General features: G+C 45.0%; 1 protein-coding gene across 14 annotated transcripts in view; it reads right to left on the minus strand.

The window, feature by feature from the left end:
• Nucleotides 1-26,849, minus strand: part of CELF4 (CUGBP Elav-like family member 4) — a gene marked incomplete at both ends in the record, with an annotated part of 688,465 nt that overhangs the window by 24,563 nt on the left and 637,053 nt on the right. For 6 of the 14 annotated variants that reach the window (XM_084278567.1, XM_084278574.1, XM_084278570.1 and 3 more), the window contains 4 exons: nucleotides 2,449-2,529; nucleotides 4,179-4,244; nucleotides 16,791-16,940; nucleotides 22,086-22,233. In XM_084278567.1, the coding sequence (XP_084134693.1) occupies nucleotides 2,449-2,529; nucleotides 4,179-4,244; nucleotides 16,791-16,940; nucleotides 22,086-22,233 (445 nt within the window). The remainder of the gene's footprint in view (nucleotides 1-2,448; nucleotides 2,530-4,178; nucleotides 4,245-16,790; nucleotides 16,941-22,085; nucleotides 22,234-26,849) is intronic. The other 8 variants (XM_084278569.1, XM_084278576.1, XM_084278571.1 and 5 more) reach the window with 2 other exon arrangements.

Raw genomic sequence — 26,849 nt, forward strand, 5'->3', positions numbered from 1 at the left:
CCAAGAACATGAGTAAAGTCCACACACCTGAGCTGACATCAGCTATCTATCATTGCATCCCCAACACTGTGAGTCAGCGTCATAAAAAAGGCTGTGGCCAGACTGCTCTTCCAACTGTAATGAAAAATGGGCTGTCCCATAAAGCTGTGTGAAGTCAGCCTACAGCCTTTGGTCAGCTGCACACCTCACCTCTACAGCAGATACTCAGAGGCTGGAATTTCATTGCCTCTTCTGCCCCTGCTTGCTATTCAGTCCCCAGCACACCTGAGCACAGGGCATATAAGAATCACAAACCTGCACCAGTTTATTTTCATACTTAATTGTACTTCTGAGTTTCAGAATCTATGTCAAGTAGAGTAATACCATACAAATTTAAAATCACCCCCAAGTTTCGCCTGGCTGACATGGCCTGAATGAAGACTTCTCTCTAGCTTTTGGATCTGTTCCACCCTATGCACCTCGTCAGCTGCCGGCAGCTCACATGGAAGTAATGACTAATCTCTACAGGAACGCTGCAGCAGCCAAGCTGCTCTGGGCTTGTTATCCAACCGGGATCCAGGAGCAGAGAGTTAGCATTGTTATTAACAATGTGATCATTGATGTTATTGTTGTGGTAGGGCTGGTTCATTAACGAATCAATGTTTGTGCACATCCTTGCAAACATAAAGCGCTCCTCTCAGCACTGAGCGTTATTATTATTAGAGTTCCCTCTTGCTGCGTTTTTCTGTTAAAGGTTAGAGATGCTTTAAGGTCTTGACCCTCTGCTAGAAGGGAGTGCTGTGTCTTAGAGCTTCTCTCTCTAGCAAGCGGCAGAGAAAGCCACAGCATCTAAACACTGCAGGAAGATGGAGGATGCTGGGCACAGCAACCTACATCAGACTGGTGGCTCATTACATATATCAGAACACCAGCCATCCTCCATACCAGCTGCTTACAAGCATCCTCCATACCAGCTGCTTGGAAGCAACAAGAAGTTATGAGATAACTTGTCCACTGGGTGACACTCACCCTCAATCCATAGGCATGCACTAGTACCTTGAGAAAACGGGGGTCTCTGGGCAGTGGGTCCCCAAAATGTGTACGACAGCTATCCCTCCCTTCTGATGGTTCCTGGCACAATGCTATGCTAAGCAGTGATCTGCTCGCCATTTTGTCCTGTGCTTAATCTAGCCCCAGTAAGTAATAAAAAGCAAAGTCCTTCAGCATGGGGGAAACATCTCTGTAATGATACGTTAGGTCTGTGCATCTGTTCTCACAGCAGGGACGTGTACTAGAGCTAATCAGGAGCTGGAAGTTGTGTTCCCTAGGAAATTCTGACATCGGAAAAAAATTAATTCCAAATTAAATCGAAATGCCAACATTTCTAATTTTCCTGCAAAATGAGATTTCTTCCCCAAAGTAGTTCTAGGCCATCAGAATGTTTTAGTTTGATAGTGTAATCTTGATTTGTTTCATTCTGACTGTTACACTATATTAAAATATTAAATGTCATTATATATATATAATAACATGTATAACATAGAATATATCTGAATTAGTGATCTAATAGAGGATAAAAGTTGAAATGTAATTATTTAAAGAGGGTATCTACAGTAATCTGACTTAAACGCCTCACTTAGGTGAGCAGTTTCCTCCATTGCAAGCAATGGATTCCCTGGACCATGCTTGGGACTACCTGAGTGGGTGACCTGTGAGGATCCCCCTGCTCCCCACTGACTGTAAAGGGAACATCACATGGAATGGTTGTGTCCCAAAACATCTGCATGCAAAATTGAGAGATTCACCTCTCCTTACTTTTCATGTCTCCAGTGCAGCCATCCTGCCCTGCAGACTAGGCAGCCCAGGTTCCTCTCATAGTCAGTGTAACTGAAAAGATACTTTCACTATCTGATTAATATCAACCTGACATAGAGACCTGTGCCCTAAAGAGGTTGATTCCTGTCTCCAGATTATCAGTGAACTATGAAAGGACCAGAGAAGCTCTTTTACATACCATGTTCTTATCTCTAAATAGCAAGTGTGTAAAGCCATGTTACTGGCTTCTAATGAAGGGCCACCAGTGATATGCATCCTGTAAAGCCTTTATTCCAATCCAATTGCATTTTATCTGCATTCTGTTTGCTTGTCTTGGACATTATTGCCTATATTGATAGCAGATCTTCCCATGGTCCATGCACATCTGTGTGCTTCCTTCCTTGTGGATTGAGGAGATCTCAGCAGCAACTCCCCATGAGGATGTTCCCACATATTACTGTTAGTGCCAATGATGCAGTGCCACATATGGAAATTGAGAAAAGACTCAGTGGACCAGGAATTCAAAGCAATGGGGCATTCAGTGGACCCTCTCTAGGTGTATGAGAGGTGGGATGGGGGTGGAAAGTGATTGGGATGGCATCAGGGGAATCAATGCAGTGGGGGTGGTGTGCTGGGGACAGCACATTCACTCACCTTCTCTCTGTTGCTGTGGTATCATGGGAGGTGGCTGTGGGAACGCTTGGCTAATCTGGCCATAAGCAGCAGGATAAGCAGCTATAGGGGAGAGAAAGGGAGAGAAGAAAGAGGGATAGATTTCAGTGATAGGAACCAAGGAGCTTTCACTCCAAACTATCATTATCAAGCTGGAAGTGAGCTTTCCCCCTGCATTTTGGGTCTGTGAAGGACCATTTTATGCAGCTGAAGATGTGGCAGAAGCACCACAGTTGTGCTCCAGGCAGTGCCACATGGCCCTGGGCACCCACCCTCCCTACAGCTTCATCAGCAGTAACACCAGGGACAGCCATGCTGTGTAAATGGGGGTCTCTGCTGAGATCTCTCCCAGCAGAGAAGCGTAACCATCCCAGATGGCACTGCAAACACATTAATTCATGAGCTCAGCACGTTGATGCCCATGCTGACAGCCATGCAAAGGGCGCATGCACACATTTTCTTACATAATATCTCTTGCACCATGATTAATTTGCATCCTCTTTCACACATGTGTTTCATCCCTTACTCTAACCTTCCTGTGATCACACACTGTATAGACACAGTTGCACACGCACTATTGGATATACATTTTCTTTCATGTCTGTAGAGAGTTCCTCGCTCACACGCAAATGCAGTGGAAACTGTGCAGCAATTAAACAATTTTCCCCACCTCAGCTCCCCCACCAAGCAGACAAGGGGAGCCATTCAGTACCACAGATGGTAGATGATGTGCCTTGATGCTAAAAATACAGAGTATGGGTCGCCTGCGAGCCCAGAGAGAGTGGGATAGGGGCCATGTGTGTGCAGAGGGGTTAATTAACAGCTCAAAGGGTTGAGCTGCTTCCCATCTATCAAACCTCACAAGCAATAAATGACAATAACTAAAACACCGGCAAATGAAGCTCTACATGGAGAATTAAATTAAGTTCCTAGATACAGGGCTGACATGAGATAATAGCCATTCCTCAGCGGGACCCCATGATTGCTGCAGTTACCACAGGAAATAATGACTTTGGGGTGGCAGCTTCCTTGCAATGTTGGCCATAGACACCTCGCAAGGGGAGGCTGAACATGGCAGGGTCATGGTCTGCACCAGGTCACTTTGACTGGTGTCAGTCCATCAACTGAAAAGGAGCTGCTCAGTGTACAGAGCGATGTGAGTGGAGGCTGACCCGTTGGAATCCATGGAGAAAGCTGCTGGGAAGCCAGGAGTGTGTCTGTGTAGCTCCTAAGCGAGCTCAGACTAACTGTCTGGGATACGGCCAATGCAGAGATACCCCAAAATAGAGATATGTACAGACATACCATACATACTCTGACAGGCTCTACAGGGTCTGGTTGCCTCCTCTCCTTGTGGCGTTATTCAGGAGACCTGTTACATAAAGTGGCCACCAAATCGGTGGCCTGGTTGTGCACTTGTGCACTGCGCTAAGCTGATTGGACTTGTTTCTGCCATAGAAGCTGCACCATAGGAAAGGTCAGTGGAAGCCTTTCCCTGGGGGAAGGGAGGAGGTTACCTCCTTAGGGAGAGCAGACCCTGGGCTTTATGTGTGTTTTCACAAGAAGTGTCAATTTAATGCCAGGGTCTGTGGCCCTCAGTTTGCCCCTGTAACAGCAAACGCCTCCCCTCCCTCCAGCCCCCACAGGTGTGTTCAAAGATTAAAGGCTTTAGAGAAGAGAAAGGTTTATTGGGAGAAAGTGTTAATACTAACGACCTGCGTACTGCTGCACTCCAGCGTAGGCTTGCTGCAAGGGATCTGCTGCAGTGGGGCTCTGTGCTGTGGAGACACAAGAGAGAGAAGGAATTAAAGGGTTAAAACATGACAGGCACTCTCCTTTTCTCTTCCCTCATCAATATGTGATGTGAGACAGACACACTCAGGGGCTCAAGGTCCCAGAAGAGGAGCAGCTTGCTCACCCTATGGACAGGAATGTACAGAGCCCCTCATGATGGCCAGAAGGGCTCTGTCCCCCCACCTGTCACACTGTGAGACTCTGGAACAGTCTTTCCCTAGCTTAAATTATGAAGCCCACATGTGAACATGAGGATTTTTGGCACTGCAGTAATCAACCCCAGAGAGCCCTCATCTTAAGCCAGGACTGACACTGTTCTAGGTGCTGTGCAAACTCAGATCTCAATGACAGCTACAGTTGCATGAAACTTTCAATCAGAGCAGAAAACAACAGGGGCATAGCGGGAGGAAGGAGAAGAGAACAAAGCAGTGGCTCCTGCTATCCCCACATCCCATCGAAGGACCGCATTGCTGCCAGGCAGCCTCCTGTGAGAGAAGAGATGCTGCTTGGAGGGGAGTGGGACACCATTTGTCTGCTCCAGGGAGGATGCTGTGAATCTCTGCATAAGGCATGCAGTCCCTTGCTGGCTTCAAAGTGCATTTTCTCTCTTTACAAGTGTGCATTCCTCCCCCATAAAACTGTTTATTTTTGTGAAACTTTGAAGTCTAGCTCAAATACAACCAACGCTAGTTAAGATATTTTTTTTTCCTTTTCCCCTTTGGTTGATAGTGAGAGGAAAAAAAAAGAGAGAGAGAGAGAGAAACGTGTTGGATAAGCTCTTTCTTTATCTGCAGCAATAAAATATTTAAAGCAAAGCTTGGCTGAACCTCCAGTCCAAATGTCACCTTGACCCTAATATTTCACTTCTTGTTATGAGTTTAATTTGTATTTATTGGTGCTGCACAGTTCTACATTTACGCAGTCCCTCTGGCTTTATACGTGTAGGATGATCCCTTAGGGACCTGCCACTTTTTCGCCTCCATCCCACCTTCTTCCTTCTTAGAAGCACAGAGGTGTGGCTGGAGGCAAGGACTTGGAGGTGTGGGCCTCCCAGAAGGAAATCTAGTGCCATTGACCTACTCAAGAAGAGACACTGTATTCCAAAGCATTGGGGAGGTTGGAAAATATGAGTGTTACAGACTCAATGAACACCAGCAAAGTGTTTTCTTACAGATACAAATACCAACTTGAACCTTAACCTCAAATACCACTGTTGCTCATGACAGAAGCTTGCAAGGTCTGGCACTTTTCTCCCAAAAGACAAAGAGGAATGGTGAGAAGACCAAATCTTGAGGGGAAAAACCCAAATAGTTGGCTAAGCTCTGGAGCTCCTTATCATTTTGGGCATTACTGGATCACAAGGACTTTGAGGGTGCGGTAGTAATGGGAAGAAGTGGGATTGTAGTCTTAGGCTGGAATTTGTTTGGTTGATTCCCTAGCAGACTATTGCCAGGTCCCTAAATATCTGTGTACAGAAAATGGGAAAGCATTGCCCTACCATAAGGATTTTCACCCCCCTGAAGAGGAGTTTGAGGAGCATACATTAAAACTTGTGGGAGATCAGTGGTAGAGATGCAAAGCTATATTTTTAAAGAGTAGATGTTCCAGGAAACTGGAGGAAGTGCTTGGAAAATTTAAAACATTTTTCTACTTATTCCTGCCTTCTTCAAGAAAGAAGTAATTTAAGTCTATTCTTTTTAACCTTAATACTCAAAACTGTCTTCCTCTAAAACCAGAATACTGGTCCAGAAGAAAAGTGGATGGATATGAAAGGTTGAGTGATACACTAGCTCCTGCTTCCTTTTGGGAGAATGGATCATACTAACTTGGTCCCACCCAAATGACCAAGTCTGACAGGTAGAAGATACCTCCCAAGGCAGGTGAGGGGACATGTGATAAAAGGAGCAAGTCTTAATAAAACAACCACAGTTTTGCAGTCTGCAGTAAAAGAGATGATCTACTGTGTCTGCCCCAAAGGCAACTGCCCTTCCTTGTTTGCCCTCATCTGTTTATAGAGCTAGAAGAAATTGTTTCCACTGCTTGGGAGTTATACTCACATCATTTATTTCCTCTCCAGCTGAGGCTGTACTCTGACGTGCTCGCTCTCTCTCTGACATGCTGACAATTAGCAATGACTGCCTCTTTGTTGATAGGGTAGAAGTCATTGAGCAGTGGTCCTTTCCTTTATTCCTTGCCTTAGCTGGGCACATGTGGCACTGTCAACTCTCCCAGTTATGATCAGGACTACCTGGCTAACTGCTGAGCTGCTCTCCTTACCCCATCTGTGAATCTCTCTCCTGCCTCTGGAGTCATACTCTGCCCATCGTAACTAAGCCATTCTGCTTAGGAAATACACACTGAAAATCACGGTTCACCTTTAAGATTAAATATTAAAACTAGGTAAATGCTTTATTTAAAGAGTTTGGGACAACAGACCTTTCAAAGCAACCTTTTTCTCTCCCACACAAAGCTTTTAGACTTCATTATTTTCTGAGTCTCTACCACTTGTCAGCAAGGGCAGTATCTAACTGGGTGTTTCTTTCTCAGGAGGATGCCCAGATCACGCAGACATTTGCCTCCTGGCTCACAGCACATGCAAGACAGTGGTAAGACCCTCCACTGGTTTCAGTCAGCTTTTCTCCAAGCTGGGAATCACTTGCTCATAGGTAAAGAGATGCAAGGTGGCTGGTCTAACACAACACCGTAATATTGACTCAACCATCCCTGCATGCTCTTGAAATGGAGTGAGTTGAAAGCATCCCCAGGCTGTTGGAACAGACAGCATGGGGAGGCAGCAAGCCCTGGCTTGGGGCTTGGTGTTTGATTTGTAGTGTCATGTTTGCGAACAGCAGTGGTGGTAAGTCACCACCTGCAGGAATTCAACTTGGCAGGTCCTAAAAACAAAAGTGATGACTTTAGTTCACCGAAGAACTCATCTTCCTTAGTTCAAAGACTGTGTTTACTCAGCAAATGAAGATGTGACTCCAGTACAGTGCATGTGTCCATGCTGGCCAACACGGCCTATGAAAATGCAGGGACACAGACTACAGGGCCGGCTGGGTACCGCGGCACGAAGCCAAGGTAGCTTGAGCAGCCGTGAGGATATCTTCATGCTGCTGCTTACTCTGTCAGATGAATTAAACCTAGTGAAGGGCATAACTGCCTGTGCTTCCAGCTGTAGTGTGGATGAAGCCAACGGCTGGTATCGATCCAGAAATCTCAAGACACAGATTAGACACTTGAGGAAATTGTGGCTATTCTGTGTTCAGCAAAGTGACAGCCCTCCTACATACTAATGACCCATGAGAAGTTCAGCAAGGGCACAGATGTACAAGGAGCTCACAATCCAACGCCAGCCTGCCCCAGGGGTTACACGTGACTGTGGGCTGGAGCACACCACATGCTAAAATTCAAAGTATTGGGGAAATATGAATCATTTCTGTATCTCGGCACAAGGAGAATGTGAGGAAATGTTGTTTTATTCCTCAATAAGATATGCGTATCTTAATAGGATGTGCACCTCTGCAGCCTCCACATAGATCATGCCCTGCTAATGCAGGAGAGTTACCCCACCTCAGTCACCCTTTCTCTCCATCCAGCAGGCCAGTTTTCTCTATTACTGCAAATATTAGTTGAATACAGGCATGTAGGTCTGGAAGTGGATCTCCGCTCCTCTGTACACTGTCTTTGCTAGGGTGTAAGCCCTCTGTGGCTCAGGAGTTAAATAGCTGGTAAGAGCTATAGGATACAGGGAACACTAGACAAGGGACATGCATATCATAAAGCACCTTAAAGGGGCCTTTGGACCAGAACTAGCGCTTTTCTAAGTTATAAGATCACCAAAAGACCTTGGATGTGCTGGTGGCTTTGTGTGCAAATGGGCTCATAGATAACATTGGAAATAGCTTTCTTTGCGGTCAGACTCATGAAGATCTTATTTGCAACGTACAGATATTTAATAGACTAAATGTGATATAATGTGCATACTGAGGATCAGCTGGTGAAGTGAAAGAAGCTGAGAGGCCCAGAGGACAACTATCAATCATGTCAGACCTGCTGAAGTCCATGTAGCCTTGCTGCTTTACAGAAGCTAAGGATCTGGCCTTGCCAGGGCAAACTAAAGGTGTACTGTGAAAACAGATGCTAATAGTAACTTCATCTGGCAGCTCAGGGCAAGAGCCTTTTCCCTGGACATTGTATCTATATTAATTTGATCATTTCCATATCTCCACGGGAAAAGGCCTGCTCAGATACAATTGTCTCTTTGCAAGACAATCCTGGCCAAGATGCCACAAGGTGACCATGGCAGATAACCTTCCATAAACCTGGGGACATAAAACAAGCCAATGACCTACTATATGGCCATAAATATAAATTTAACGAAGGCAGCACTTATTCATTAGGCAGAAGTCAAGAAATGACTCCCAAGTCCTTCAAAGAAAGTAGATCTGTTAATGTCACTTTCCAAATCCTCTGCCTGATGCCAAAACCCAGGGATGATCTCCCAAGTCAGCACGAAATACCAGTGCTTTAAAATTAACACCAGGAAGCTTTCTTACTACTGATATATCTCTAGATTGAAATTCAGCTTTTAAAAGGGGCACTCAGCTAGTGTTAGGCCTGACATTTAGCTTTTTTTTCAGAGAAAGAAAGGATGGAGGAAGCAGAATTAAGCATATTCTTAAATAAAATTTGTTTAAGTGATGTTCTATAAAGAATTCCTTCTGAGATGCCAGTACTATGATATCTATGATATCAGACTATGATATCTGACCAGGGTGAGCTGTTATGTGGATGCCTAAGGTGAAAATAGTTATAGGGGAGAGAGAGATAGAGTCTGATGTGGGGGTCAGGGTGTAAATCAGGAGAAACTACACTGAAGACAGTGGAGGTGGTGAGGAAAAAGGATGATGGTTACTGCCTGAGATATCAAAAGGGATCAAAACACATTACCCTTGGTGGGGTGTGGATTGAGACTCTCTATATTGTCCGTGTCCCAGGTCAGGGTAGGAGCAAGCTTCTAGTCCTGGAGGTGTTTTACACCCCTCCCAGGAGCTGCAGCTTGGCCACTATCACCTCTGGGAGGGAGGATGGGGGAGGAGGGCAGTAAAAGGGAGGCAGCACTCTCCAGTTGGTGGGAAGGAAATAAAATAATGATAGCAGAAAAAAAAATCTATGTGAAAGCAGGATTAAAATAAATAAATAAATAACTGAGTGGGAGGGCTCTATTCACCTTCTCCTTAAATCCAATTTAAATCACTCTCTACAGCCCTAATCTATATCCATAATTATATCATTTCGTACAACAAGCTTGCGAGAGGTCTTAAGAAATTTATGTAGATTAAAATTCATGGGTGCCATAGTACAGATTCCATATTATTAAGATTGATTAGGACAGCTGATGCTGTGATTAAAGAAGCCAGCGTTTACTGTTGTAATTAATTAGGTATTCAGACACAACAATAACTGCAATAACAGAAAGAATGTGCTGATCCGGCAGAAAACAGAGACTGATCCTGTGTTTTATAATCTCGTTTCACCATTTAGGGGCTGGACACCACTCAGTCAAAGACACTTTGTCCCACTGTCTCTTCCCTTACATGTCAAAGGAGCCACAAAATCCAAGGTGCTTGTGCCCTCTGTTCCATCCTGTTAGTGGGAAAAGCCCTCCCGACAACACCCCCAGGTATTTTAGGTGCTTGTTTGGGACAACAAATGGACCTTCTATGAAATTCGTGTGGCTTTTACCTGGAAATCAAGATTATCTTTCTTTTTTTCTTCTAGTCCCACCTCCAAGCCCCATCCCTAACTGGGGCCCTGTTGAGATGGGTGCTGTGCAAACACACAATAGGAGACATGTTTGGCTCTGAAGAGCTTCAGTGGACAAAACAAGACAGACATGGACGACACTGAATGCAGAGAGGTGGAAGTGGCTGACAAGGTGACAGACTAATTCAACTGCAGAGTCAGGACTGGACTTCCCCCCCGTTTGCCTAAGGCCATAAACACATAAGTCAGGGCCAGATTTTAGAAGTTATTATGGCACTTAATTCCATATTTTGGGGGAGCTTAGTCTAAGTCACTTTTAAAAATAAAGCTCAAGGTCTTAACTCATGGAGGTGCCTCTGAAAACACCAGCACAGAGCCTGATTTTTATTTACACCCTCTTACAGATCAGAGGAGAAAATACTTTGGCTCTAGAAAGGTTCCTACAACGGCCTTAAACAACCTCATTCATTATGGCTGCAGCCTGATCGTTGGAAGTACATGGTATCATTAAAGTAGCTTAGACTACAATTGAAGATGGCAACTTGTTATTATATTTTTAATGAGTGCATTCCTTCACTTATTTATTTTACCCGTAAAGCTTGGTTTATGGCATGTGGCAGATTGTTACAAATGGGTCAAATAAATGCTTCCTAGTCATAATGATGTTTCAGGTGCTCACTGCTGCAGTTTTGGAACTGCTGATTTAAAATATGAACAGGATAACTCTCACCCAGAGATTTAGGGTGGACAAACAACAACAGAGACAAAGATTTCCCACAGTAAGTAACCTAGTCTTGGGGCTGCTGAGTATACTTTGTGGGCATAGTGTATGACCGGACTGAATGCTGTGGGTCGGAGTTTTCATGCTGGGCCTTCTACAGGTGCAGGTGGGTCACCCTTTTGCTGTTCTGCTGATTCACCTCCTCTTCTTGTCTGATATCTTTCAGGTCGTGTGCTGGGGTGGGGGAAGTCAGTCCCTTTCACAGCCTACTGTGAAGCCCTGACGTTGCCCAGTGCCACTGGATGGTGCCTGTTGTGATTGGGACTGATCCTGGGACTGACTGGCCCAGAGCAGCAGCCTGCCCCTCAGCACTGCTACTAGCTAATTGACAGGCTAATAGATAAGGCTGTCATATTAGCATGCCGGCAACTCCTCCCCTACAAAATTAGCTTGGATAATGATAATAATTACAGATGGAGTTTGAATCCTGTCTCTGCTGGCAATGGGTGAAATTGGTTACTGCCTGATAGCTCTTTGTTGAGCCAAGGAAAATGAATTGATGGTCTCGGTTCAGTTCCTAAGACATGAGATTCTGCAGCACACGAATTCACCCGTGGGGGACACCTTTACTGCCAATCTCAGTGGTGGCTTGGAAACATGTGGGCATAAAGGCTTGGCTGCCCATTAGTACTGACAGCTAGTCCTCACTGGGGAGGGCTGGACCCCAAACAGGGTGTGAAGTGGAGCTTTCTGCCTTGGTAGCACAGATGTACCCAGAGCATAACCAAAATAGAGTGTGGGACCTCTGCTGTGTCTGCAGAGAGGCTGGACCTGGCAATGGTGCAGAGTCAGAACCACTGCATGCCTGGAAACAGCAAATGAGGCAACATGTTTATAATGTACCACAAGCAATTGAGGGAACTTTGCTTTTGTTTTCCTCAGCAACCTAAGCCCAAACCAAATGCACTGAAGAGCTCAACATTCTGGAAAGCATTCCCTGCCTGTGGCTCTGCAAAGCTCACTCTTTTCTGGGGTCTCATAACTGTATGAGGAGGCTGGTCACGACTGGCATCCCCCAGGGCTCAGTCTTGGGTCCAGTTTTGTTCAATATCTTTACCTATGACTTCAATGAAGGGATTGAATGCTCCCTCAGTAAGTTTGCAGGTGACACTAAACTGGGAGGAAGTGTTGATCTGCCTGAGGGTAGGGAGGCTCTTCAGAGGGATCTGAACAGACTGGACCGATAGGCTGAGACCAACGGGATGAAGTTTAACAAGGCCAAGTGTAGAGTGCTGCACATGGGACAGAACAACCCCCTGCAGCACTACAGGCTTGGGGGAGATTGGCTGGAGAGCTGTCAGGCAGAGAAGGACCTGGGGGTGTTAGTTGACTGCAGGCTGAATGTGAGCCAGCAGTGTGCCCTGGTGGCCAGGAAGGCCAATGGCATCCTGGCTTGTATCACAAACAGCATGGCCAGTAGGTCTAGGGAAGTGATTGTGCCCCTGTACTCGGCATTGGTGAGGCTGCACCTCGAGTACTGTGTCCAGTTCTGGGCTCCCCACCATAAGAAGGACATTGAGGTCCTTGAGCAAGTCCAGAGAAGGGCAACCAGGCTGGGGAAGGGTCTGGAGGGCAAATCCTATGAGGAGCTGCTGAGGGAGCTGGGGATGTTTAGCCTGGAGAAGAGACTGAGGGGAGACCTTATCACCACCTACAACTACCTGAAGGGAGGTTGTGGGTGATGGTCTCTTCAGCCAGGTGACAGGAGATAGGACAAGGGGAAATGGCAAGAAGCTGAACCAGGGCAGGTTTAGATTAGGTATTAGAAAAAAAATTTTTACTGAAAGAGTTGTCAGGGCCTGGAACAGGCTGCCTGGGGGGGGCTTGAGTCACCTTCCTTGGATGTGTTTAAAAAAAGGGTAGATGAGGTACTTAGGGATATGGTTTAGCTTAGGATGGGATTGGTTGGACTTGATGATCTTCAAAGGTCCTTTCCAACCTTGTGATTCTGTGATTCTGTGATTCTGTACCTCCTTCCGGTTTCCTCATTTCACTGATACTTTGACAGTCAATCTATTCTCTCTCTTGCTTGGTATCCTTCACTCTCTCCACTTTCTCATCCATCCCTCCCCTTCTCTTCCCAAGGAGGCTTTATTTTTGGGGTGAACATTTTATCTGGTCCCTCAAAATGCAAAGACCTGTTACTGAAAAGCAGAGTGCTGATGGTGTGAGACACAGCAGAAAACAGTGCAGATGGTCTCCACTGTTACTGTACATCACACTCTGTTAATAAGAGGGGCACTGGGCTCTGGGTGCCTAAGAAACTTTGGCAGAAGAGCACAGTCCCTGTTACTATGGCTAATGTGGAAATGGCAAATGCTCTTGCACTGCTGCAAAGTGACTCACAAGATCATGGCATGGCAGATTATGCTCTTTGTCCCCACTATATGTTATGACACATTGCCATGTTCAATAGCTCTGCAAGCTGGAAGACTAAAGGGCAGGCATTAATGCACAAAAAGGCCAGATCTACAAAGGGGCTCAGACTAGTGGAAGGGGAAATATTTACTCCCTTGTGATTCTGTCCCTGCCAACAAGTGCACTGTGAGGCATTATGTACTGGCTCAGCTTGGAGAAAGTAAAATAAAGGCTTGCAAAAAGAGTCTGCCTGCAAGGAATGGTTTTCTAGTGCTACTGCAGGGATCCATAGCCTGGCCAGAGCCACAGGAAAAGTGAATTCCTGCAGGCACTGGGGCTATGATCGGAGACCTGGTGAGTGGGGACATTCGACCTACTCTGGCCTTTGCCCCAAAGCCATGGATGGTTCAGTAGTCTGACTCAAATAATAACTGTGTGTATCCCTGCTCTGGACAAAGGAAATCTTAAAAAAATAAAAGCAGAGGGGAAGGCAGGGGGGAAAAGAAGAGTGACCTACAGAGTAAATACAATTACATTATATGGAGCTGTTTTTACAGTGCAAAGACTTTGGACTTCTGGAGAATTTTAGATGCAGCATGAAAAATATTATAGCTAGACACAAAGGTGGATGTGTAGACAAACCGCACAATTAATGGGATTTATTTGGATCCGAGTCATGTGGATGTCATACCTCTACAGATTTTGATTGTTCTGTTTCTCTATTTTCAGGCAACAAAGAACATTCTGCTACAGGATGTAATGGTGTGAACCCACATTTCATTTTTTTTTTGTGGAGTATGAAAGAGTATCTGAGAGCAAAATTCAGGCTTTAAGCAATATACAGCAAGTCATAATCATAGCAAGACTATGGTTATGCACATAATACTGCAGCGGTCTTGGCCACTTTCAGAATGAGACATATACCATAAAAGAAAGTTGTTTGGAAGACGCTGAATTTGCATGGGGACTGGCATGTTCTTTTCTTCTCCATAATGCTAGTGCAATTGCATGCTCAGCTTTAATGTTTTCTTTCTAACCTTGCATTTAGAAACACAGACATGCAGAACCACAGGGCAGTGCCAGTAACAGATGCTACAGAGGAAAGTGTGAAAAATCCCATAATGAACAATGGTGGAATAAGCTGCCCAGTGATGAAAATTTCTTTCTAACCCCAAGCAATTAGTGGCTAGCTTATATCGTAAAGCATGAAGGTTTGTGTCCTTTCTACATTTTTATCCCTTCTAATGTGACTGTGGATGTTCTCATTACCCATATAAATGTCTAATCCTTTTTTTTTTAATGCTGCTCAGCTCCAGGCCCCAATAAAGCCTGTGGCAAGGAGTAAAGTTTTTTTTTTTCGAATGCAAAAATGCTCATGAGAAGGAAGATGGAGCAAACACATGATGTGTCCTACTCCCAAACTGCTACAAAGGAACTTGCTTTCAGGGCTTCCTTGCTGGAGGGAATAGGTAGAAGTAGAATGAGGGTTTGGCCTGGCACTATTCCCTTTACATGTCTGCTATAACTTAAGATGTTACTAAGTTATGAGGAAGCTGAGCACTGAGAAAGACCAATGTGTTTCTGAAGATGCACAGAGACAAATGCAGACTCTACACGAAGCAGACTGTTTGGATGTCAGCTTTACCTGCAGAAAGCTGCTTCTCTGCCTGCAGTGAAAAGGAGCAAGGATGACTGTCACCTTTGTCTGTTAGGCTGCTCATGTTTGTGCAGGGACTTACAGTGAATTGCTGGCTGAGCAGGTGTCTCCAAAACTCCAGGAGAATCAGATTAAGGCCATTGACTTTTATATAATCACAGATAAAATACCTGTCTGAAAGCTTTCTTTAATTATGGGGATATTTGGAAATGGTAACCAAAGCTCAAGTTGTTAAGATTCATCTAGAAAGATCATCTTTTCTCTGATATCTGTAGTAATAGACATTGAAGATTAGCTAAAAGGAGTTAGATAAACTAGAAAAAAGATAGGCATAGAAATGGATGAATAAACAGAGGGTTGATAGACTGGCAAACAAGTAGATACTTAGATAGAAGGATAGCTCAACATATGGCTATATTTATATAACCTCAAAGACAGTATGCTTTCTTGCCGCTGTGACGGAGTTTACTAAGGATTCCCTTCAATCTTCTGATGTCTTTGTAAGCTTCCAAGAGCTCCCCAATCCTCATAGCTGCCACAAACATGTATATGCATATTTATATCTAACTTTCAGCTTGGTTTCAATTGGTTTCAATTCTGGTCAAAGTTGAACTCACGGCTAAATGTTTACAAGGTGAGGAAGTGGGAAAGGATTATTTTTTTAATACTCTTGACATTTCTGGTCCTTCCTTTGCAACATTTGCAGGTTTTTTTCCAGTGATATTGTCTAAGCAGTAACTCAGGTAAGGCTTGTATTTCTACATTAATTTGTAATTTTTTTGTAGCTCATCAAGTGCCCTGTGATGTTGAATCTTCTGAGTTCTCAGGACTGGCTGAGACTGAAAGAATTCTTTTCTTAGGGATCCTGTAGGTTTCTTAGCTGGAGCACCTGATTCAGTATTTGATTTTCTAACAGACTAGATCAATCTATGAATGCCCCAGGGTAAAATATTCCTTTGCCAGCTGGTGGCTTGGATCAATTAGTAACATTTACTTAAATTTTTATTGCTATGATTGTTATTATTAGTGTGTGTACAGCAATGGTAAGGAATGTCTTCTTAGCAGAAGTGCAGCTTGGAGAATAGGGCTCTCTCAGACACTGAGGATGCATCAAAAACATAGGTGTAAATTAAGGATTTGTAAACTCCTGAGTTCTTGGTGAATACAGCTTCAGAGTGTCTATAGGTTTGTGAGTAAAGGTATAAAGGTAGGTGTGTATCCTTTAACTTCCCTTATTCATTCCTGACTGCCTGGTCTCACAAAATCACCCCTTTGTTTCTGGCACCTGTTAAGCTAGTCAGTCTATGAATCCCAGCAGCAGTTTTCTGGTGGTGTGCCACAGAAGAATGGAATGAAGCCTGTTCTGTAGTTATATTAAAGGAGCTTCAGGCTCCAGGCCTTGCAAGGCAACAGGATTTGGGTGCAGTGAGTTTTTTGGAGACCAATACCCACTGCTTGTGCACATGGTCCAAGGAGTGTTTCAGTTTAGGTCAGCAACCATGTGGACTGTCTAGAATAGTCTTCCCAGTGCCATTGGCTGCAAGGGAATCCCAGTCAGAAATACCAGCAGTGGGTGCTAGGAGATGCAAACAGGCTTAGCCTAGCTCCTTCAAGGCTGACCGTGGAGGGAAATATGCCAGAATGATCTGGTCAGGCTTTAGATCAAATTTTAGCTAAGGCAAAATATGCCACGTGTCCTGATTGCCTTCACTGTACAAGTCATCCAGCAGATGAGCACTTAGCTCTTCAGCATAAAAATTTTCTACCTCCAACATGTCCTTAATGTGCATCATCCAGATTTAAGTGTATAGCAACTGCAGCCGGATAGGACCTAAGTGTGAGAATGAGCCTTGATGGTGTGATGTACGATCCTTCTGAGGTGGTGCATGCTAGAGAAAGCCTGTGGATGTGGATAACCTCCCTAAAACTTGAGCAGGCTGTGGACATGGCATTTGTCTGGCTTACCTGGGTAAGGGTGGATGCCATTAGCAAACACGGCTTCTGCAGCGGGTTGCCCATTAGCCTGTGGCGGGAGGCCAGTGAAACCATTCACCCCAATTGGAGATGGGATGCTAGGCACAGCTGGTGCAGTTATGCCAGGAGGCGTGCTTCCACCTGCAAGTGGGGAGGACACAAAATCAGAGCTGGTGAGTACTAGAAGCAATAATTATGCAGAGCAAACTACTGACACAACAGCTGTGACCACTACACAGAAGTCTTCTGATGAACCAAGAAGTGAAGTCATTCAAGCTGCTGTAAAATGAAAGGGACTGCCTGCCACTGCTCCTCTATTTGGAAAGCACTTAAGGAAGACTTTCAAAACTTTCTTTAACAGAATGAAGCTTTTGCTTGGTGAGCGTTGTTTCTAGACTAGAATGTATGGCTAACATAAAGCAACAGAAGACTATAGAAGTATCACCCTTCCTCCTCAACTTTCTCCCTGTTTAAATTGCTTAATAAGCAGATATTTATTTCCTAGATGCCATTCAGAACCAGAAGCAAATTCTCAGACCCATCTTTCTACAGCAGTTCCTCTCAATTTCTCTTTGGAGTTGTCAGCTTTGTGGGCACACCAATTTCCCGGACTGCTCTGACTGTACTGTCTCATGAATACACATTTCATGTACAACTCATTGTGAACTTTCTGTGCACCAGAGAGGCTAAAAGGTTTGGCAAGCTGATTTGTAGCCTAAAGGCAGACAGTGATAATTTTTTGTGTCGTCATCACTGTTTGGCCCAAACTTGACTTTGTAGTGTTTTAGCAGAGATCTTCCACTCAACAGGGGCCAAATTTGGGCTAGATTTATTTCTTTCATGGAATCATATTTCTCCCGTTCTTCCCAGATGCATTCCTCTGACACCTCATTGTCATCTCCTATGTATGTTTTAAAATGCCTGGGCAGTCTGTGCTCCCTGCAACTTATTCAGGATGTTTTGGGGTGCCAAAAAATGAATTTTCAAAAAGTATGAAATTGTATTTTTCTCTTGCCAGCTGTGGTTCTTTCTGTGTCAATGTATACTACTGACTGGAAGCATGATTTTTCACAGTAAACGGTTTCTTAAACCAATTGCAGAAATTTTCTTCACCATAGTAGCATTCCATGATGGGTTAGTCCAATAACACACTTTAATCTGTGCTTAAATCTGTGTTGGTACTTTAAGAAAGCCAATACAAATGCATTAGAAGTTTTAATATGTTCTGATTTGAGTAGTACCAAAAGCAGGCAATATTTCTACTCTTTTCTTATACCCTGAGCAGAGAAGCTGATGCTTCCCCTTTGCTTATTTAAATGGTGTTGGCCTTTAAAAATGTCCTCTGTGGAGGTACAGGGAGCCAGTGGTGGCAACTGAAGTGCAAAGGCAATGCTCTTAGCATATGCCGTCAGCTTGCAAATCACAAAGGCTACTTAAAATTTCAGTTGCTTTTCTGGATGTCTCCTTTATTTGCATAGACAATGTAAGTTAATTTTTTCTAAAATTGCAGCAAGGGATTTCTGGTTCCTATTTTGTGCATGTCTAAGGAGTTTAGGCATATTCATTGCAATTCTTTAATTTTCTTCTTGTAAAGAACCCCCCCTGGAGAGGTCAGATCTGCAGTTGGAGTAAAACTGGCATAATGCCACCACAGAGAACAAATGGTGGTGATGCATGCCAGTTGTGGATTTCATCCCTGGTTTGAGCTCTCTCACTGCAGCTACACCAGTTGCAGATTTACAGCATGGAGGGAGGGAGAAGAGAAGGAAGGAATCCTAACTGACATTTCATTTCTAGCCCTCCTGTGCAGTTAACAGAGTGGCAGACCCACTGCAGACCCACTTTTCACCCCGATTATACCAATGATGGAAGAAATGCAAAATTTGAACCAAGCTTTCGGAGATGTCAATTTAATTGCCTTGCAGTTACGGACTGTCGTGTGAGATAAACCTGACTCTTGATGGGGAACCATCAAAATGCCAGCAGACAGCAGAGTTTTTAGGGTCTGAATTACCCCCTGGGACTGCCTACTGCTGTCCATTGACTGCAGGCAATCCCGGTGACTAGTTTAAAATATTTGTATAATTTTTGTATTGTTAAAGCTGGGTGAGACAGATTCTGTCTCAAGCTTGTTAGATTTGCCTGTATCCAAAACTCCCAGGTCCCACAGGGCCTGAATGCTCACGTCCCTGGGAACTCACTCCCTAGAGGTGGGACGCACAGAAAACCAGATGGATTAAGGGGCCTGAGGATACTACTACGGGGGCACCATGCTCAGCCAATACCTCCAAAGACTCCAGGACTTCTGGGTTACCAGTGCCATTTTCTAGCACAAATTTTCTTTTGCTTAGGAAAGATTAAAACACTTTTTTTTTCTTTTTTTTTTTTTTCTTTTTTCCCAGTGTTCCAAACACTTTTTCTAATGCCTGTTTTTCAGAGAACTTTGAAATGTTTCATTTTCATTCCAAGTCAGAACAAAGATATACTTCAATGACTGGAAATCCTGCTATGAAGCAGAATGAACATTTTCCATTTGGCTTTCTGAATGCTAACAAAAGCCAGCAGGATAATTCATGTGAGGCTTCAGATACATCCTGGCTACTCAGAAATCGCTGCTAATGTTGTAGGCTTGCTTACTCAGACATTGTGTGAAACATTTTCTATGCATCTTATCACAAGATTTGTAAGCACGGTAGTAATACGAGGAGTCATTTCAAAGTCTAAACATTTCACCCAAGGAATAATTGTCAATGGACATTTCAACAACCCATTACAGAGGTTTTTCACGAAGGAAGCTACCCATTCAAGGTAAATCTGCAGTAATGCCAAAGTACATAGGGTCTGTGATTGAAAATATGTCATAAGGAGAGTACAAATTCCACCACCATGAAGGAGATCAAGGGATCATCTAAACCAGCACCTTATTTTCAATAATGACCAGTGATGGGTACTGTGTAAAGCATGTAAAAAACATGAGCTCTCCTCTCCTATATTCTGATAATAAGAGTTTAACAGTCCCCAAAAGGCACCAGGCACATCAGAAGAGGAGCAGAGCTTACACTGAAGAAGCCCAGAGATAGTTTTCATGTGCTGGATACCATGGTACAGAATTTGGCTGCTGTACTGATATTTACACACCTATGTCACAGAACTCACTCATTCTCAAGATTTATTTATATGCAAAAAAGCTTGGGCTCATTTGTGGTGTGACCATCACAAACTACTGCCTAGATTTAGCTTTCCAGGCCCTGAGAGCATTTGAATTCCAGGCAGTCTTTGTTTGACTCTCTCTGCTCCCACCAACACAAAACAAATCTGGCTAATGCAAATATGATAATCTTTCCAGCAGTGGGTTTAAAGGGTGCACATATAATTAAGCCACTTTTCTATTTGGATTTGCAGTAGCTCCATCGACTTCTTGTTTATACATTTATCGTTGTGTACACATATATTCTGAGATGTGTGGTATAAGATTTTTGAGTCAAGCACTTTTCCTTGGCTCTCCATAAGTTCACATGGAATGAGATCTGTCTTTATTTCTCTCTCTCCCCTTTTTTTCCCCTCCCTCATATTCTAATACAAGCAAAGGAAAAGATATGTATCTGATCCAGTAGCTGCTGACATTGTTCCCAGCTACAGATTGCAGAGAGATGCTAAGCTGTGTGTGAACGGGAGGCTTTCTTTGGCAGACAGGTTAGCAGAACTCAGTTCATTAGAACAGCCCTGAGCCCACACTGCTGCCATGGTGCCTTATCTCCCTGCCATCCAGCATCACTCAGCCGTGAGGCATTTCCTGGCTGCTTTGATAGCCAGCCCTTCTCTGCTCCAAGGCTGGTGCAAACATCCTCATGTTTGGCAATGAAGCTACCCCTTTCCTCTCTCACTACTCTGCTCTGGAGTCCCAGATTCTGCTCTGCCTGGTGCTTGCTTGCACCTCATCTGGCTCACTCTGCCCACATTTCGCCCCAAACCTTGGTCAAGCTGGTTTTCTCCAGGCCAGCTTGATGCTGCAAGGTTCACACATGGCATTGGGATGCCATACCTTTCTGAACACAGCCTCATCTCCAATGCCTGTCATAGGAACAATGTGCATCCCACCAGGAACCCTCTCATGCCAAGCTGTCCTTTAGAAATGGTCCTCTGAAGATGTACCTTTGAGTCCTCTGCTCTTCTATCAAGCTCTGCGTTATATTGCAACGCTCTCTCCAAATTCTCACTTCTTTCCTCATGGTTTAGCCCCACTTTCCCTGCTGCCCTGCTTCCCCACTGTAGGCTACATGCTACTCAATGACTACCAGCCCTGCCGATTCCTTGACCTGCTCCAGTCCAAATGTTTTCCTTGTCCTTGAAGCCCCAGGATAGCCAGTGGGTTTTTTTACTGCAACTTAGTTCTCTGCCCACACATTCATATACTGCAGCTCCTAGTATGTTCTTCTCGTGACACCTCACAGCATAGCCAGATCCTTGCAGACCTTCACTGACCTCCTGTCTCTGACCCAGCAGCCAGAAGCCCTCTCATCAAACATTTGCCCTCCAGGTAGCAGCAGAGGTGGCACCTCCTGTCCTGTTTCACAGTAAGGGAAAGGCTTATGTGTCCCAAAGACATAGCTCATCTTGTTAATAATATTGCATCTCATCATAAACCTTATTTTGTTTGTCTTTGGACCGACCTGGCTGTGACAGTATCAGCACTGACCCCTTAAGCATCTCTATGCACCACCAATAAACTAGTGTAGGTTCCTGGGGTGGGGGGGGTGGTGGTGTTTTGTTCTATTTGGAGGGCTCTCAGAGCTGAAGGAAAGTTGAGTGCAGATGATGGGGAAGGGTTATGGTTGAGAGCCCTTTCCAGTGCTTTCCTTGCCAGCATCCTTCCTTCTCCCCAAGAAGCCAAGTGCACCCTGGCTCTGGTGGTTCTCAACCCTTTTGATCTCCTCATCCACCAGTGAGTGCCCCTCAACGTAGCACACAGCTTGCCCAGCTTCCCACTGCTGACAAGCCCTTTGACTTACAACTATTTCACCATACAGAAACTGACTCCCAGGGGGACCTCACCCTGGCAGAGGTGGTAACAGCCCCTTTTCTCTACCCCTTTTCCCCTGTCTGAGACCAGAAAAAGATCTGGTTGACTCCACTCCTCACTTCTGGTGACCTTCACCATCAAGACCAACACTTTAGTAAACACCAACTAGTATTGAACCTGATGGCTAACACATCCTGCCAGGTCTCCTCTGGGACATGGCCAGATTTGCCTGCTTTTCACCCTCTCCACCCCACCTGGCTCCTTACCTGAGGTTGGTGTCATGGGGGCGGCAGCCAAGCCGTTCATGTTCAGAGCCGCCATCTGCTGCATCTGGGCCGCGGCGAAGGCCGCCATAGGGTTCAGGTAGCCGCCCTGTGCCACTGACGCCATGATCGCGGCTTGCTGCTGCATCAGCTGGAACAAAGAGCAGGGAAAAAATATCACGCAGTCACTGGCAGGGCAGCCCGTGGCACTGGCACTGGATGGCGACACAGTGAGAGGGTGAAGCATCCCTCTGCTTTGCGATGTCAGCTCACCATGCCAGTGGTAACCCCAGCCTTGGTCTCCCTTCTCTCTGAAGGGGCTGGAGTCAAAGTGCATCTTTCAGTCTTGGGCTCTTTATGGTCCCCACCCCTGTGATGTGTTCCCTAATGGGGATGTATCCCATGAGCTGGACTCAGACCTCTGACTCCCTGGGTCTTTCCTGACTGGAAAGGCAGAGAAAAGACTTTATACACTCCTGAGCAGAGAGGTTTCGTGGCTTGCATTGCTTATAGCTAAGCTCTGGGAAAGCACTGGTGGCTGCTGATGGGACACCAGTGTACATGGAATGGTGGGGAGCAGTCATCCCCTCCAGAGCAGTAAGCTTAGCTAATTATCAGGCAATATCTGATTTGTTTTAATCCATCAGTGATGAAAATCTGTTTTTCTTCTGCTGCAGTGGTGGGCACTGAGCATAACCATGTCCAAGCCTAAACAGATTACAGCACCTATTTCCAACACAACCAAGCAGAAACTCCCAGAAGAGCTATGCAAGTGAAGGGAGATCCCCCTCTTAAGAAAGATTAATACTGTGCAGTGGGAGAAAAACCTTCCCTGTGGTTTTGATCTGGGATGACTCACTTCATTTTAATTTTTTTTCCCAGAAAGTGATCAAAATGATGCTTCTTTTATGAGACCTGCAAGAGGCAGAAACGAGGAACCAGGCTACATTTCTAGGCATTTGGGGGTACAAATTTCAACCAAAGAGTGGTGAATGGTTATGCCTGCTGGGAATGCTTTTTACATTAAAACCAGACTTTGCAGTCTTCAGACTTTGCTATGATTATTTTACACTCTGAACCTCGCACACAGTCATCATAGTTCATGTGTACTGTACTGCTGCAGTGGGCTTGTAAAACGTTCATGGTATGAAGGTGATGGAACCCTGGATGAAGCTGCCTCTTGTCCCCCTCCCTGGAGCTGTACCCACTACTGGTGGTGGATGCTTAGAGAAAGTGTGGGGGAAACCTCACTCTGTTCATTCCCCAGCCTCTGGTAATGTGTGACTTGATGATAAAAGTGGAGAAGGAAACTGTTTTTCTGTAGTGATTTTAGAAGTGACTCATGTCTTTGCTGTCTCCAGAACTGGAGTACCTCTGTTTTGCTGCTCTCTGTGATCTCACTCCCTCTCCCATGAGGAAATCACCCTCTGATGATGTTGTTTAAGCACACGGGACACGCTTCTCAGCATTAAACAGACCTCAAAAGTCATGGCAGGGAACAGACTGTTCCCCACTGTTTGGCTTAATATTGAAATATCTGCTAAATTAGCCATTCATACACATACACACTAAAACAAATCCTTGAAATCACTGTGCTCATTCAAATGCTGAAACTTTCCTCATCACCATCTGTGAAGAGACCAAAGCAGAGGATGCTCTGCCACTGACCTGCAGTATAAGCGTGAACAAGTTGTGTAAACTTGCCTTGGTTTCTCCAGTGATAAAATGGGGGATAGGATACCTGCCTCCCCATGCAGGAGTGCCTTCAGATCTACAGATGAAAAGTGCTGTAGTAGAGCTGAGTACTAATAATTTTTTGTAGCCTAATGCAGATTGGTGGCAAGGTGGTGGTTTTCCCTTTGATTGTTAATTACCCTTTTTTATTATACCCTGAATAAGACACTTTCACATTTTAATTAGTGATATCCTGTTCTTTGTAATTACTGATGGAGTGATTAGACATTCTTTTCTATTATAGTACAACTCTGATTCCCCTTTAAGGAGTACATTTGTTTCTAGGCATCCTTTGAGTTTATTCTCCAGAGGAGGCACCGAGCAGGTGATTTTAGTAAGCATGACAGTGAAGTGAATGAGGATGGGGGAATCCATCCATCTTTGACACTGGATCTACTCCAGTGCTGGGTATGCTGACCCACATCTCATTTTCTGTGCTGGGTATTTTAATGTGGAGACAGCTGAGGTATAACTGGCCAGTTGCAGAGGTAATGGCCAAGATCTGTGCCTATAGGATCTGTTTAGCGCTGCTGGTAAAATCAGAATCTCTCTGAGATGGACACAGTTGCAAGGGATGAGGACAGTCCCAGTCTGGCCTTTGCTGACTTTTCTCTGTGTTTCTCCAAAGCTGACCAGACCTGCACAAACAAACCCACCTCAAAGCACAGAGCCTTGTCATGTGTGTGTGGTCAGGCTGGCTGGCAAGTCACAGCCTACTATTCCTACCAGAGACCTCCTAGGGCAAGCTATGGGGGAGGGGAGTGGGGGGACACATGGACGACACTATGTTTTTGGCATTTCTTATTGTCAGATTCAGTACACTGAATACAGATGGGGTTTCTACTGAGCTGGGCACCTATTATGGCTGACATGATTGCCAATGGTATTACCAGTGATTGTGCTGCTCCAAAGACAATCTCTGTTTTGCAGCCAGCAGAGTTAAACAATCACTATGGCTTATACAACTTCCTTTCCAGCTTATGGACCTCTCTAAGCCATTCAGAGTTAACTCCACAATGGCAGGTGCTCCTCCTGGTTTGCACACTGAGTGGCCTGAGTGTGTAATTTCTTGTGTATTCAGAGGGCTTATAAATTTGCACTGGAAAATGCATGTTTGTAGAATACATCTTGGCTACATGCATGGTCCTTTTGCAGTGCAACGTCATTCATGCCTTTCTGTCACATATCTCCAGAAAGGAGAAGGTATTTTCTGTTTCCTTTTGAGAAGAACAAGATGAGCTTAATCTTCTGATTAATGCTGAAGGTGCAAGGTCTGCAGACTAAAGCCTGGTGGGTTTCAATGAAATGTTCACTTAAAACTGGCCATACACCCACAGAGATTGAATTAAGAACTTGAGGAGCAAGGGGGTTACATTTAGCACAGGGTTAAAAAGCTACTGCTGTAAGAATAAGGTAGTACTTAAGGCCCTAACCTTTGACTTTGGAAACTAGGTTCAATTGCTTCTGCTACAACAGACACTCTGCACAGAGCGGCCACCCCATTTCTGCCATGGGGGGACCAGGGTGCCCTACAGACCTGGACACCCACTGTCATTGTTAAACAAGCCAGGTCCTTGCACCTCATGACCCAGAGAACAAACATCTACTGCAGCCATCAGAACCAGCCCATGGGGTAAAACAGGTCTCCTCCAGAGATGGAAGAAGTATAGCATCCCATATGTGAACACAGCCATGTAACCCAATTATATGGCTTGGCTTCCTTGGCTAGAGAAGGGAGCCCAACCATGTCCCACCCACGTCCAGACAGCTCTACTCTTGCCAACACTCCTGTGGTCATGTTTCCTATTCATGTCCTTCTCCCTCTGGTGGGAGTTGCTCTGGGAAAAAGGTTAAGGGGGAAGGAGGTCCTTCTTTGCCCAGCAGCTGGTGATCACAGCCTGGCTGAGTGTAGCAGCATGGTGAGGGTTGGAGAACAGGAGCTCGGTCACCTTGAAAGAAGCTGACAGCATAGACCTACCTCCTTCCCCCCAGTGTGGCTTCAGGGAAATACGCAAAAGGAGGGCATGTCCTGTCTCCCTCATAAAACCTCCAGGACATTCCCAAGAAAAGTCACCCCACTCTTTCCGCAGCTCCCCCTGAAGACAAATGTCCCATCCACTCTCCTTTCACTTTGAAAGAGGCCTAGTGTATGGTCCCAGTTAATAAAGCTGTAGAAAGTGAGGCAGTGACCCCACCAGAGGCAAATCAATAGCAGCAGGGCCCCTGGGTATTGTGTACTTTAAAATATGCCATTTGAAATGCAGATTTTCCCTGCCTGGGATGGGGCCACAGAGTACTAATCAGAAAGGCAGCAGCCTTATTATCTCAGACTGATCCGAGGGGATGGAGAGGAGTTTTTCCCTTCCTCAGCTGAAAGGACATATTTCTCTTGCTTCCTTGGCGTGATCTTTGCCTCAGCATTTAGAGCTTTTTCCCATTCAATTTTAAATATTTGTTCCCTCTTTCCTCCAACATAGTCTTTACCATTACTGAACATTTATCACTTGAGGAGATCAGGAGATGCTACCAAACTGTTTCATAGCAATGGACAATCAAGAGCTAAGAGCCTGCAGTCCCCACCCAAAAGTTTGAGAACTGATGGGGCAACTGGAGAGGCACTGGTAAGGCCACCCAAAGCATGGGAATGGGTGGTAGTGATGGCTGGTCAACAGAGAGGGATTTCTTTCACACATCTTTTTGCTACCTCAAGTTGAAGGGGCTAATCTTCAGCCAGTTCTGCCACCAGTGGATAGACAGGCACCCCTACAAGCTTATCCATCCTGTCTTAGCATGGGAGATTAAGATAAAAACTAGCAAAGGATGCAGTTCTGAAACACAGCTGCACTAAAGCGAGAGCTTGTTGATGCACAGCTCCCTCTCTGCATCTTACTGCTCCCTTTGCACCAGGACAGAAGCACGCCTGGTGCTGCTGAGTACCAGCTCAGGAGAAACATCAGCAGAGCATTAACCACACAGCACAAAACTTACTCCCATTTATCCTCCCAGTAGGGGTTCCCTGTGTGGACATCATCA

Source organism: Gallinula chloropus, assembly GCF_964237585.1.
Source record: "Gallinula chloropus genome assembly, chromosome: Z".
Taxonomy (NCBI): Eukaryota; Metazoa; Chordata; class Aves; order Gruiformes; family Rallidae; genus Gallinula; species Gallinula chloropus.